The sequence below is a fragment of the Parasteatoda tepidariorum genome, chromosome 3, assembly GCF_043381705.1.
Source record: "Parasteatoda tepidariorum isolate YZ-2023 chromosome 3, CAS_Ptep_4.0, whole genome shotgun sequence".
Classification (NCBI taxonomy): Eukaryota; Metazoa; Arthropoda; class Arachnida; order Araneae; family Theridiidae; genus Parasteatoda; species Parasteatoda tepidariorum.
The window spans coordinates 5,215,308-5,230,725 of NC_092206.1; the positions used below are offsets into that span (position 1 = coordinate 5,215,308).

General features: G+C 31.0%; 1 protein-coding gene across 9 annotated transcripts in view; it reads right to left on the minus strand.

The window, feature by feature from the left end:
* Window positions 1-15,418, minus strand: part of LOC107449379 (regulating synaptic membrane exocytosis protein 2) — a 93,209-nt gene that overhangs the window by 62,220 nt on the left and 15,571 nt on the right. For 7 of the 9 annotated variants that reach the window (XR_011636321.1, XR_011636320.1, XR_011636319.1 and 4 more), the window contains exons 2-4: window positions 11,912-12,107; window positions 7,345-7,583; window positions 3,841-4,112 (exon numbers count right to left, since the gene is read on the minus strand). Coding sequence is in view for 6 of the 9 variants with exons in the window: in XM_071178233.1 (XP_071034334.1) it covers window positions 3,841-4,112; window positions 7,345-7,583; window positions 11,912-12,107 (707 nt within the window). In the remaining 3 variants the exon portion in view is untranslated. Of the gene's footprint in view, window positions 1-3,840; window positions 4,113-7,344; window positions 7,584-11,911; window positions 12,108-13,398; window positions 13,422-13,654; window positions 13,765-15,418 lie in introns of those variants that run through there. The other 2 variants (XM_071178234.1, XM_043043240.2) reach the window with 2 other exon arrangements.

The following is a 15,418-nucleotide window of genomic DNA, read 5'->3' on the forward strand; positions in this document are numbered from 1 at the left end:
TCAACAGGTTCCTTTTCCGTGGCATCCTGTTCACCTTTAAGTGCAACACTAGAAGTGATGCTTCAGTTTATGTAAGAACCTGTTTTTCTCGAACTGCATAATTATTTTGGCCTCTAGCAAAAGGAATCATGCATTCCTCTCAGTTGGGGTGTGTTATCTTAATGAAACTACTTTTAATGCTTTTGGAAGAAAGCATGTAGCAAACCTAAGCGGCGCAAGAACGTCAGAGGGAGAACGTCTCAATGTTTACTGGACAGCACGTTATGGTTTTTATTCTTAAGAATCTAGTATTTTTATAGTATTAGTGAATTTTTTTTGTGAACAGTATTTTTCCAATTTATGTTTCTGTAAATAATATTATGATCTTTGTTAGTGATTATTCGAAAGAAATCAGACAATTCTCATAATACTAGGATTGACACTAAAAGCAAAAGTAAAAAAACAAGCCTTTTAAACTGGAAAAATCAATTCCTTTTTAGATTTATGAAAGATTCTGATCAATTTACGGAAACTGATTACTTTTTACATTGTGAGGTCTCTTTTTTTCCTAACTTGTGATAGGAATTTTTCATTAATGAAAAAGATGTGAGTTAATTTACTGTATGGAGTAGGGGTCAGCAAATATTTTAGTATAAAGGCCAGGCTGACTCCTTCAGTAACTCTAAAGATGTAAAGCATAATCCTCAGAGCAGGGTTGGTGTTTTGGACATCCTAAACTGGTTTTGGACAGGACATGTGGGTTTTACTGTCTTAAACTGTCCTAAAGTGTTCAAAACCTTGAACTTTGGTAAAAGGTAAAAATTCTGTATGTGTAAACAATGTATACCACGTAATAATTACATATATTAATAAATATTTGATACTTTTTATACAATTTGTTTTTACTTATTAAAGGAAAATAATATAATAGGAAAAGATTTATAATTTTTGAAGCTCCACAATTCATTAAACAACAAAAGTGAATACCTTTAAATGTGAATAAATATGCTTTTAATACTGATAAATTATGTTTTTGCATAAGGATAACGAATACAATATTAAGGATAATAATAAACTTTTTTAATAAAACAAAAACTAGTCTTCATTTTGTTTTTCATTCAAAAATTAGCATTTTATTTTTCATATTACTTTTTTTTAAAATTGTGACATAATTTGAGTAAATAGATTTTGGATAATTTTGGACAGGGTGGTTTAAACTGTGGATTAATCCATTCTGTCCTAAATCTAGTCAATTCTGACGCAGAGGCATTATATTCCCAGAACCCTTATAAATTTGATTTAGATTGACTTTTGAACACATCTGGAGAAGTCTGAAATGGAGCCTCTGTTAGGTAGCTCAAAACATACTGTAATTCTGAATTGTGCACTAACCATCATTTTGGGATTAGGCAGCGAGTGAGATGTTTATAAAGAGAAAATTTGCCCAATAGAATTGTGATTAATTTGCTTTTTCGACAAAATTATATTTATTTTGCCAAACTTATGATATTTATTCTTCCTAAAATTATTTTTTGCACAAAAATAATTGTCTGAGTTCTTCTCTCATTATGAAAGTTAATTTGAAGTGGATTATATTTAGAGTGAACAATATATCACCACCAAATATAAGAATTACATCTAATCCTTCAAAGAAATGTTTTCACCTGTTCATTGCAGCAAGTTAGGTGATAGAAAAATTCATTTTTGAACATTCTTTAAAAGTGATTTTTAAAGTTAATGAAAATTTGGAAATTTTTTTTAATCATGACTTCAATTAGTAACATTTCCTAACATTTAAAAAGCTGAAAAATGTGAGAACATTTTAAAAATAAATGTAGTAATATTACAATACAAAATTTGATGCATTTCTCAGAACACAATTTTAAAAAGTACTTGAACAAACTTTTATGTATGATTAAGAGCATTTGAGATGATTAAAAATACAAAAATTGCATATAATGTTTAATGTAGATATCATAAGTGTGATGTAAAATATGACACATTGTTTTTCTTAATTAAACCTTTAGACAATTTAGTTAAGTATTATGTAAGTTTTCAGTAATTCAACTAATAGGCTAACAATCTAATTTTGTCTATTTAACTATCTAAAATGTTAATAAACAAGGTTGCTACTCAAAAAGAAGAATAAAATTCACCAGGTTAAAAAAATTCCGATCTGTTATCACAGCTTGTACTAGCAGTGCAATGGATAAAATATACAGTAAACCACAAAAATTAATGTTTGTAATTTATACATTATATTATATATTTCATTTTAATTAAAAATAAAACTCCACTACAGAGAAAAATGGCATAAAATATAATAGAAATAGATCATATAAAGGAGAAAAAATATTTAAATAAAAATGTAACATTTTATCTCACTTATCCAACACAAAAAACAAGAATTTTGGCAATTTGTGAGTCAATAATAGAAACTTTTGACAAATTATCCCTGCATAATTTCATATTCCCTTTTAATTTAACCTTATACATTGCATCTGCATGATACAAAAAAGGACAAGATTGAAATTTTTAAAATAAAAAGATTGTGTATTAAGTCTTTATGCAAATTAAAATACAATTTTTTATATACATGATTGAAAATATTGAGGAGATAAAATTATAAAAAATATCACTTTATGAATGAGATGATTATTAAAATATAAAATTAATTTATTTTAAATAAAAGAAATCATGAATGTAAAAATATTGAATTAATGTTACAATTTATAGGAATTAAACCCATTCAAAAGTAAAATGATAAATTATACAAAAAGTAAGCTTTATCGTCCATGAGGAAAATTTTAAAGAATAATTTAGACAAGAACAGTAATTTGACGTAAATAATAACATTAAAAAAAGCGTCTTTTATTTTGATTAAAATAATAATAAATTAGAGGTATAAACATATTTGTGAGTGAAAATAAAATGGCAAAAACATACAGATAGAAAAAAGGAAAGCGCAAATTATATAATTATTTTCTATAATCTTTAAATATAATAAATAAAATAACATGAAATAAAACTAAAGGATTAAATAAAAGGCACTATCTCTGTCCATTTATTATGAAAAATAAATTTTTTTGAGCAGATATTATAGTATTATTTTATAATTTCCATGTGGAACAAAAATCTCTATGCTTCCTGCAAATTCTAAATGACAAGTATAATTAAATTCATTTATCAAGCTAATGTGATACAGGCTTAAGGAAATTAAGAATAAAAAAACATTATTTATCTCAAAATTTAAGAAGAAAAAATTAAGAATAGACGGACTGAAATTCATCCATCTTTCTATCTGTTCTGAATTCTAGCAACTAATTACCTTTACCGAGTTGAAAGTTTTCTAAGTCACAATACCATGCATGCTACAACTCTGTGCCAAATGGAGGAAAAATAAAACTATTGCATATGAAATGCGTTCCATGATAAATGTTGTCACAAAGATTGCATGCTTGGTACTTGCCAAATCAAGCTCCCTGAATTTTCCAGATTTTAGATCAAAAATTTTAAATTCCTTAATTTTTGGGATGATTTTCAAATTTCCTGAATTTTCCCAGTTTTCTAGGTAGCGTAGCAACCTTAAATATAGCTTTAATATTTAAATCTTACTTTTAGAAAACTTTTTAAATGGGTACAATTTATTCGTTTTGCGCATCAGTTACAACTAATCAGTTTTATAATTGGTGTAATCCATTTTATGAAATCTGAACATTTCATTTTTGTTTTTATATCTGATTTACAGCAATTGCAGAAAAAAATAAAATTGTTGAAAAGGGAGTGATTGGCTGATGAATCATGGCAACATGAATAATGTATAGTAAATAAAATTTTCAGGTAGAAATGTAAGAGACTGACCCTTGTATATTTCACTTTCTGAATCTCTGCACGAGGAAGGAGTGGATCGGGCGTCATCTTCAGAACCGCTGCTCGGCCCATCTCGTCTCTGACGATGTCCACCATTGCCTGACTTTCGAGGTTTGGGGCGAGCAGGAGGATTTTCCGATTGATCTGAACTGAGAGAATCATTCCTAATTTCGAGGGACGACCGACGTCGATGCTTTCTCTGCTGTTGCTGCTGTGTGATGTACGACTGTGCAGATTTCATTTCATATCTTAGAGGCTCAGGTCTGGAAAATAAATTATAAATTTAAATATTATACCTAAATCTAATCTAGACAGCACTAAAAGTTCAGTAGGAACACTTCCAATTTGGAAAGTGCATGTATTTTAAAAATTGCATTTGAATCTCTTTGAAAACCTTAAGTTTGAAAATAAAACAAAAACACAATGAAATTCACTGCCGGTCAATCACAGAATGAGCTCCAAACAGTAGAAATGTTTGTTGGGGTGACATCGTTGAAACTAAAACTTCCTATCAATTATATTTATCCATCGAGTATTTTTCTTTGCCTAAATAGAAGAATTTTGTTTTTTAACCTCAAACAGCTGACCCTATTCAGATCTTATAACTATCAATTTTTAACTCCCTAGCCTTGTAATTTTGAGCCCAACCCAAAAGATAAGGAACACCTAGATCAAGCATCGGAACCAACTAGCCTTTGTGGAAGAATAAAAATTGAAATAATCCACAATTGTGTCACATGGAGAGGAAAATCATAAAAACTTCCTACAGTTAACTCAAAGGTAAGGGATTCTAACCCATGATACGTCTACCACTCAGAACCAAATAGACAAACTGCAGCATTCTGTCATACCTCTCTGAAATGCAGTTAACAAACAGGTTTTCATAGTAACCATAATGCAACGTGCCTTCCACCTCGCGATCATCTTGTGATGAACAGACAGTAGGCAGTGCCTTATCACCCTAATTAATCACAGTGAAAATCAGACTACTCACAGGAGGAAATATATTCTATTTGACAAATAAGCCACCAGCTGTCAACAAAATCACTCCTTGCAAGTTACTGTTAATTATCACCCCTCTTTTAATCATGGTTTAGGAGATAAATTTTATCTTAATTTTACTGTTTTTGCAAAATTTTTACCGTTATAACCAGTTTAAATTGTGATGCATTTAACAATGCCATTTATAGACCAATACAAATAATACACTAGAAATTTTTCAGCACCTATAAAAACTCAGCACACTTGTTCATCTTGATAAATGGCTCATTTTTTAATTCAAATTTTGTTAAGTTAAAATGCATTAAAATTTCAACAATTTGAAAATAGAAATTTAACTAAAAAATATAAAACTGAAACAAATATGACACATTGAGAAATTTTTCTTTTCTTAAATAAGTGATACTCATAGATGATACAATACAATTACTTTGATAATTCATATTTCATGANAAAAAAAAAAAAAAAAAAAAAAAAATTTTTAATTTATTTTCACAACAAACAATTTTGTAAACTTTTGTTCAAAAATAAAAACATGTATTCTTGTCAATGAAAAAATTTCATTAACTACAAAAAAAATATGATTAGATTGATAAACTCAAAATAAACGTCTATTATTTTGAGCTCTCAATGTCGACTTATTTTTGAAGTTGACATTTTTCCGTTAACAAGTTCAGGTTTCCGCTCAGTTTCTTGTGATTTTTCTTTTCATGATAACTCTCTTAACAGTTCTAGGATATTAATGGCTTTTAATTAAATAAAAATTTTAGTAGCAGATTTTGCATTCTTTCCTTTTTATTTTTGTTTCCTTTTAAATACTCGTTATTTTTTATTTTTCCCACTCACTATTTTGATAATTTAATCTTTCTGCATACGAAAACACCCTTTCTTTTTCCTTTTTATATTTGCTGTGTTAGCTTTGGTCAGTAATTAATTCACTTTCAAGACTTTTATTAAAAATTATACAGTGAATTCGCGATAACTCGAATCTGATAGGACTGACGAAAAACTTCGACCGTTAGTTTCGGTTTTGGACTTTCAAAATATTGTTGGATTATTTAATTAATGCTGATTAATTACAAATCTCCTAAATGCTTACAATATTTAAGATCATTTTTCTGACAAGCCATTTACGATAAGACTGTTTGAAGCACTTTATGATACCCTGGTTCATCGGCTGCAACTTTGCTGTTGTGTTTGGCGGGAGAAACTGCAAGTTTACTGCTTTCAAATTAGGTAGATCACTATGCGCTGTGCATTTATCCATAAAGAGTATCACTTTTCTTTTTTTAGCGAAGAATTTCCGATCCAATTTTCTTACATAGTCTTCAAATAAAACTGATGTCATCCAAAACTTTTTGTTAGACTTGTAATCCAAAGGATACGTTTTTACATTCTTGAAACATCGGGGATTTCGGTATTTTCCGATAACAAGTAAGGGCAATTTCTCTGTCCCAGACGCATTTCCTCCAACTAGGACAGTCAAACGTTCCTTGCTCATTTTACCCCCTGAGCAGTTTTCATCCTTAAACATCATAGTCTTATTTGGAAGACATTTAAAAAATAAACCCATTTCATCAATATTGAAAACATCATTTTAACTGTATCCTTGAAGTAAATTTGGTAACGTTTCATTTAACCACTGTTCACATACTTCAAGAGGGACAGCTTTAGCTTCTCCATGAAGAGTGCGAAAGACATTGTGTGTGTGTTGCAAAGGAAGGGGCAAGATATCAGCTCCTAGGTTTTTTTTCTTGCTTTAAAAGATCCAAAAAAAATCGAGTTAAAGGGAGTAAAATTCGAGTAATCGAGAATAATTAACATGAAATTGAAGATAAAAGGGTCGGGACCTCATAAAAAAATCGAGTTATAGTAATATTCGAGTTATCGTACTTCGAGTTATAGCGAATTGACTGTAGTAAGATTATAAAGAAAAAAGAATAAATAGCAATCAATATCAAAATTTTATCTTGTTTTAATTTAGCATAATTAGATATTTCTAATAGGAAAGTTAATGCTGATAGGAAACTAATTATAATGCACTTGGACGAAAAATAATTAAAAATGTAATTAATGTTAAAAGTAACAAATTAAAACCCTGATGCATTTTTTTTCTATGCTAAAATTTTCTTAAATCATCCATGCTGCTTCTATGAATATTTCTGCAAGAAGTCTAACGTTTTGCCACAATGTCGCCACGATTTACCAGGGGGTTTATCAATATTGTGTTATCAGTTTCTAATAAGTTATTTTATTTTGTTACTGGAGTTGAATTAATAAGTTTAAAAAGCTCTTCCTTCTTACATAGTCTCATTCTATGTTCATTTAAGAAAGACAAGATTACACTAGCGTTAGGGTTAAGAATAGATACTATGTGCAATTTCACTATTGTACTAACTAAAATATATTCTCTACATGAATGATTAAAATAAATAAGCTAGATTAGTGACGGAAAGACAAAATGTGCCTGTGATAGATGAAGAAGGTTATATGAACCTTTCAGGTTTCTGGGGATCTTTCTTCTCTTCTTGCCAAAAGGGAGGAAGGTTAGGAGTGGTGATGTTAAGTGAGGACGTAAACTGCCTCGAAAGAAATCCGCCAGCATCCAGCCTCCTCTCTGAATCCTCCTCCAGACTACGCGATCTACCCCAACTTTCCTTTCTATCATTCTGTAACCACTTGCCAAATTTAATAGCCAGCTCCTTCTTCTTACGGCACAGAATGCAAAGCCAGATCTAAAACAAAAAGCAAATATTAACTAACGTATTCCAAAATATATTTACATTATTGCAATTGTAGTCAGAGACCGTGGAACCAACGGGCAGAGAGGCCTCAATCCTGTCACATTTTATAGATGATGGGGCACAGCCCACAGCCTGTTCTAAGATTACAATTTTTCAATTAATATTTTTTGTTCAATTAAATAGATAATTTTTGTATATTAAAATAGATTTTTCTTGCCTTAATTCTAAAAAAAATTTTAAAAAAATTTAATTCTTTATTGTGTTTTTAATAAAATAATTAAAAACACGATAAACAAATGTTATGAAAATAATCTAAATGAACAAATTGGTGACAAGATCTGGAGGGAGACTCTGAATGAGATCTCTGATCACCCAATATGCAATGTGGTTGCTGCCTTTAGGTTGGAAACTGGACACAACTGCCCTGCCGCTCACCTCCATAGACTTAAGATCTTTCCCGATTCAAATTGTGTCTTGTGTGGGCAGGACTCCCTAATGAATGCTGGGTATCCGAGGGTTTGCCCCGCAGTTACTGGCAACGTCTATGACAGATGCTGGAATGCTAGGGAACAGTTGCAGGCACTGCTAACTGACTGATTTTCTGTTTATATTTTGAATGTCTTAATGTTATTAAATTCTTTTTATTTGTTGTTATTTCTTATGGGTCTGTGCGAAGTGTACTTACACTCCAGCAAATGATGTACACATCAAGTGCTAGGAATAAAAAAAAGAAAAAAAGAAGGAAAAATTATTCTATTTCAAGAGAGCTTTAACATTTCCTTGGCAGGAGCTTAATCATCCCCCCCACAGAGGCAAACTACGTCGTTATACTGATGGATGGGAAAATGTTTAGTTTCAAATGTTATAGCGGAGATAAAAAATAAGAGCAACGTGTGAGGGAGGAGACTAATTAGAAGATTCGGGCTTCCTTTTCGAGGTCCGAACCTGCCCGAGTCCAAAGAATTTTAATCTGAGCCCACCCGAGCCTAAGACATATGTTGGGCGAAGACCTAATTTTCTTGTCCACCACTCAGCTTTTGATTTCTAAACAAGTAAAATAATCGGAAAATCTTTATTATCAATAACTTGTAAATCAAAAAGTTAAGAGAAAAATTAATGGACTAAAACAAAAATTAAAAATCTAAATCTTGAGCTACATAAAAAACATTTCACAATTTGTGTTAGCCTCATAAAGCAAAAGTATCAAACAGAAGTAGCAGACCTCTGTAAAATTTTTTACATTACAATTTTACATATTTTATACTCAACTAGTGACCCAAATATTTGATTAAAAGCAGTAAAAAAAAATTTATGAACATTTTATCATGAGTCCGAGCCCATCCCAAACCTTTTTTCAGTATACTAGCCCAAGCCTGAATCTACTTCATCTGTCATAGGGGCCGTTCAAAAAGTACGTACATCCTGAAGGGGGGGTTTGCTATTTTGTACAATGAGGAGGGGTTATACAAAGTACGTACATTATAAGCATACACCAAATTTATACACCACAGATAAACAGGGTGCGTAGCCAAATCTTTGAATCAAAAATAAGCACTTTTTAAAAACTTTTCAAGCACTTTACAAAAAATTTTAAGCACTCAAAAAATTCATATTCAATCAATGATATTATTGAAAAACAAAAACTTTTTATAAACAGTTTTTGCGTTAAAAAAAAAAAAAAAAAAAAAAAAAAAAAAAAAAAAAAAAAAAAAAAAAAANCGAATTGGAGCACTCGGGTTTCGGTTTCAAGTGTGCGCGCATGCGCAAGTCATAACGTGGGTACGACATGAAGTCCGCGTGAATGATTACGTAGGCAACTCCCCATTTTTCGTGAAATGCATGGGATTCACCAGATATCACTGAAGAGGGAAAAAAAAATTCGGAAAAAAGCACTTTTTAAAAACGCCAGCTGAAAAAAGCACCTTTAAAAGCTTTTAAAAACGAAATCCCCAAAAAAGCACCTTTAAGTACTTTTTACAAACTCTACGCACCCTGATAAAGTTGGGTGTTATTGTTTAAATAATTTAAATGAATAAATTATTTTAAATAAATATTTAATTTTATTTAAAGCATAATTATTTTAGTTTTTATGAAAAAGAGGATAGACTAATAAAATGTACGTACTTTAAGGGAGGGAGTAAGACCTTATGTACGGTAATGTCTGAAGGGGGGAGGGGGTTAAAATTTCTTCATTTTTTTGTACATACTTTTGGAACAGCCCCATACACGAATTTTAACCAATAGAATATAAGTATTAGAGTGCTGTGAAGTTTTATTCTGCATTGACAGGCACTTATTAAATTCTCTCGAACAGTGGAAAGCATAAAATAGACATTTTAATGTAAAATGTTTGCGAATATTTAGTATAAAAACTATGTAAATGAACTCAAACAAATATATCAAAACTGTGATAGAAAATCTGCAGAAAGTTTATTTGAGGGGCTATAAAAGTCATAATGAATATAGAATAAATAGCCCAACTAAAAACAAAGAGCAGTATGATATATTTTGAATGAATCACTTTATAAGCTTTTGATTCCCAAAGTTGACAAATTTTAGTTCGGAAAAAGATTATCCAAGTAAGAGATGATGATGCAACCCTAGAGTAAACTATTAATAGGAGTTCCTATTTCGAACCATACCTGCCAACATTGGAACAGTAAAATAACGGAGATTTTACTAGCGACATTTTTAGGCTACGAGTTAAGTTTTGATACGTCATGTATTCCATCATGCAGAGTTTGAAATTCCAAATTGAAAATAATATAAGCACTTACATATGGAAATTACAGTACTTACAAAATTACAGTAAAAAATATGTATATAAATCTAAAGAAGATTTTTTTAAACCATTATTTATAATTACTCAAACTATAAACACTCCACCTGCTGCAGTACTGACAATAGCACCATCTGTTGAGGAATAAGAGAAGTATTTTTGCCATCAGCAGATATTTTATAGCCAAATTTGCTTTAAATATTTCTTCAATAAATACGGAGAAATTTGAGAATATAGGGGTAAACAGGAGATAGTCATAAAATACAGGAGTCTCTGTTAAAAAAACAGGAGACTTGGCAGGTATGCTGAACAAGAATATTAAAAGTTGCAATTACTCTCAGAAAATTGAACTTTTTAAATGCTTTAACTGATTATTGACATTCCTTGTTTTAGTGACACACTGAACTGTAATAGAATTTAAGAAGTAGTGAGTGGGAGGCCAAAGTTGAAGAATTGCCGGTACTTTGGGATTATCCCATACACCACCATTTTTGCCAAATCCGATATTATCGCCAAAAGGTATCTTCTGCACCAATAACTGCAAATTTCATAATATTTACTGTGTAATCCTTGACTACGTGAGTTAGTTTTGTTTAGCGTATTAAAATATAATGTGTTTTTTTTACTCCGCTACAAACTGATTCAAATTTGGGATTTGCCTAGCATTGCAGAGAGTGCAGAGGTATATTTTCAATTAATTTAATTCAATGTGTAAATATAAAAAAATAGAGGTTTCTACTTCATTTCAATTCTTCCTATTACACTTTTTTATTATGTATTTATACTCTTAACATTTTTTTGTTATTATTAATTTATTATTATTATTTGATAAATTAAATGCGTTTAGAAAGTTTATTTTGAAAATTGCTTTTCATTATGATGATGGCAAAGGATTTGCACATTTTCCCGAGTGTTGACAAGACGACGGGATAATCCCAAAGTACCTTCTTACAATGAAAATGAAAACTAGGAGCTCGAGGAATATTTAGAAAATTTAAGAATACGTAACAATTAGAGAGTTTATAAAATAAAGTTTTTACTTTGCATAGCTAAAGGTTTATTTTTAAGGTTTATGCAAAAGCTTGACTTGCAACTAAATGCTTTTCATAAAAAGCTAATCCTGATATGCTGCTTGCAGCAAAAAAATATGAAAATAAAGAACGGAAAACAAGAACATTATTGAAATCTACAAAATCAGCTTTATTGCTAAATGAAGCTTAAAAATATTGTTCATAATCTTACATTACCTCTTTCATCAATTACATAGGTTTTGATACTTTTAATATAACTTTCCTTGCTATAGACTTATCAAATTTTTATAACACTTGTTTTTTTCTTCTTTCTCTTCAACATTTGTTTGCTATCACTAAAGTATCCATTTGTTTAATTTATTTTTTACAAGGAATCAAAAATTTTATTTAATAGGAGATATTATGGTAGAATACCCCATTTTACCCCACAAAATCCATACATAAATTTACAGACAAAATGTGGATGCTGCAATGTATGTAATGTCAAGTGATAATGCAATGTTTTGTACCTTGTTTTTCTTTAATGGCACTTTGCAGCCGCACCTGGCACAGCAACGAACGCCACATTGTTGGCAAATATGGCCAACACCGTCAGCAAACTTTGTTTTGAAACAAATATTGCAGGTGGCGTGCAGGTCAAAGCGCTTCTCTCGACGCCGGATGTTGATGGCCTCTTCCAGCAGATGAAGGTCAGCCTGCGACTTCCTGTTAGTAAATAACTTAATTTTAGAATGTATTAAAGCAAAAGAAAGTTATTTATAAGTCATATTTACTAAAAAAATGTAATAATAATAAATACAACTTTAATTAAAGACTAGAGTTGAAGGAATAAAGCAATATTCCATTACTTACAATGAAAGATATTTTTAATGCCGCTTTTTATTCTTTAATTGAAGTTATCTATGGTTAATACTAGTACAAATTCACACAGAATTCTTTCAAACACAATTAGTATAAGTCATCTTGATGTCAAGATTAAGAAAATTATGAAAAGAGTCCTTCAATTTGAAAAATCTCTCCCCAAAATTAGACAAAGTATTATAGCGGATGTAAAATCACATGAGATTCTTATAACAAAATAAAGTGCTCCTAAAAAATTACAAAGTTGCAGTTTTTTTTTTCAATTATATTTTCATGATTAATCATTTATATTTTTTTACCTATTATTTAAGAATATTTATCTTAAAAAATTAGAATGATTATTTTATCGAAGAAAGTTTCAAAAATGTTATTTATGCTTTTGTAAAGAAAACGGTAACAAAATAATCTGTTCAGTTCAAACTGAGGGTCGTTTCAAAGTATTTTTTAATAAAATATGTCACACTTATTAGTGATTATTGCAAAGGGGTTGTTCAAATGGTAAAAAAGCACTTATGTAGGTTGTGATTTGCTTATTTTTGCTGAGAAGAAGAGTATAAGCAATGAATCTTGCAAAATACTAAAAATTCCTAATTTTTTTAAAAATTTTAACATGAGAAAAAGGGTAAAAATTTGACTTAAAAAATTTTTAACTTTGAAATTAAGATAAATTTGGGAAAAGAAATTCAACCACTAAAGAAAACTAAAAGATTTCAAAAGAATATTCTACACAAAATTTTATAAAATGAATTAAAATGTTGATTTTGTTTTGTGCAGAATTACATCTTTCTTTTGAATTTAAGCTTGAAATTAAAGTTTAACCTCAAATAAGCATCAATTAGAACCCCCCCTAAAATTAAAATTTAATTTTAAGTTATTTATGGTTCTATCTAAAAAAAAGTCTCTGAAGAGAAATTCTAAACAACAACAAAAATTTCTGATTTGAGATTATCTAATCACATTTATTACATACAATTTCCACTCAGACTTCTAAATAAACAATTAAAGAAAAGTAAATAACAGAAGAACAAAAAACATTACAATAAAAATTTTTTCTACATTTGCAGCTAGCGATCATATAATAAAGTTGTTACAGAATATTAAAAAGAAGTAAACATTTTAAAACTCATAGTAATACAGCGACATGGCTCTGGAAATACCAGTTTCCGTAAATTCAAAATAAGATCTTTATTAATAAGTCCCTCTAAGTCGTCAAATGTATACTTGCTGCACATTAGTGCAAATAACAATACAATATTTTTAAAACTACTTAAAAAAGCATTGCACGCGTTTTTTTTTTCTTCTTCTAAATGAATCAAAACAGGTGCTATTGCTTTTTGAATTGAGACGAAGAGGAAACCTAAAACAAGAAGTATTTTTTTCTCATATTATACTTTTTTCAAATGGGTTTTCTGAACAGTGGTTTTACTCCACGAATTGATCCATTTCTGAGTTAGTTTTGTTTTAGTTTCATGCGGGCCGCTGCCCGGAAGTTGCCAGATCACGATACGAAGATCTTATACGAAGAAGGCTAATTAATTTCCAAAAAAAAGGTTCGACGTTTCCTTCTTATGAAAACAGAAAACGGAAACTTTTATGTAGTTGCTGTTGTTGTTAATTTACGTCGCACTAGAGCTGACAATGGGCTATTGGCGACGGTCTGGGAAACATCCCGGAGGATGATTCGAAGACATGCCATCACAATTTTGATCCTCTGTGGAGGGGATGGCACCCCCGCTTCGGTAGCCCGACGACCTGCGCTCGAAGTCGAGCACTTTACGGAGGCACAGTTTAAAGAGGACCAATACCGCACACCCTCGGTCCCTACGCAGACTGATTCAAGTAATCACCCACCCGCACACTGACCGTAGCCAGTGATGCTTGACTTCGGTGATCTGCTGGGAACCTTGTCTAAACGATCAGTCCACTGCGGGACGGAAACTTTTATGAAACTGAGTTAAATAAAGACTTCTCTCCAAATAAAGCACTAGTGAGACGCTTGTTTTTAACAATGTAACGAATTTTCACTTTAAAATCACTAGAAAACGTAATTATTTTCCCCGTATCGTGTATCGTACAGTGAGTCGGGTAACGAGCTCAACGAAAGCTTTTACCTTATTTTCATTTCAAAATATGCGATTGATAAGTAACGCCTTGCGCAATTAATTTAAGTAAGTAGCCACCTACTTTCTAGACGGAAGTAGGTAGGTTCTTTATCTACGTCGCACTAGTGCTGCAGAATGGGCTATTGGCGACGGTCTGGGAAACATCCCTGAGGATGATCCGAAGACATGCCATCACAAGTCACTTCCTCAATTTAGACATAGATCTGTAGGGAAAGGAAATTTTCTCCACATCCCTGGACCCATGGCACTGTCAGCGACCTACCATTGGACTTTCGATTCAACAGATTTTATGAGCACGTATACCTCATATACTCCTTGGGTCTAAGCGGAGTCGAGGATCGAACCCTGGTCCCTCCAGACCGAAGTCCGATTCTTTAACCACTGGGCTACCACGGCCCCTTGTCGGAAGTAGAGGCTACGGCATTAGTTCACATGATTTGGCAATGGACAACCAGTCAAATTTTCAATTTGTAACGTAGCTAAATTAGCTGTTAACCAAGCTTAAAGCCTGTACATATATATTCCCTTTTCAGAGCGGCATCGCCCACCAAACGCTCTGTTGAGTGGAGATAACTGGTTCGAAACCCACTGTAACTGTGTATGTAACTTCACGCTGTCCCTCTCGGAATAGTACTATCTATTTATCTGTATTTATACTTGATAAAGGCTTATAAGTCGTACTTATGTAATAAATAAATATATAAAGCAATAAATAAAAAGATCTTTGTCCCGAATATAAACAAATTGTATATACAGTGAATTCGCGATAACTCGAATCTGATAGGACTGACGAAAAACTTCGACCTATCGGAAGTTCGACTTACCGTTAGTTTCGGTTTTGGACTTTCAAAATATTGTCGGATTATTTAATNGATCTTTGTCCCGAATATAAACAAATTGTATATATAATATATACACAATACAGACGCATATAATATAAACACCATTGTCGTAAATTCGAATAAAATAAATAAAATATTTATTTTCCCCTATTTATTAATATATTTTGGATAACAAGTTTAATGTATATAT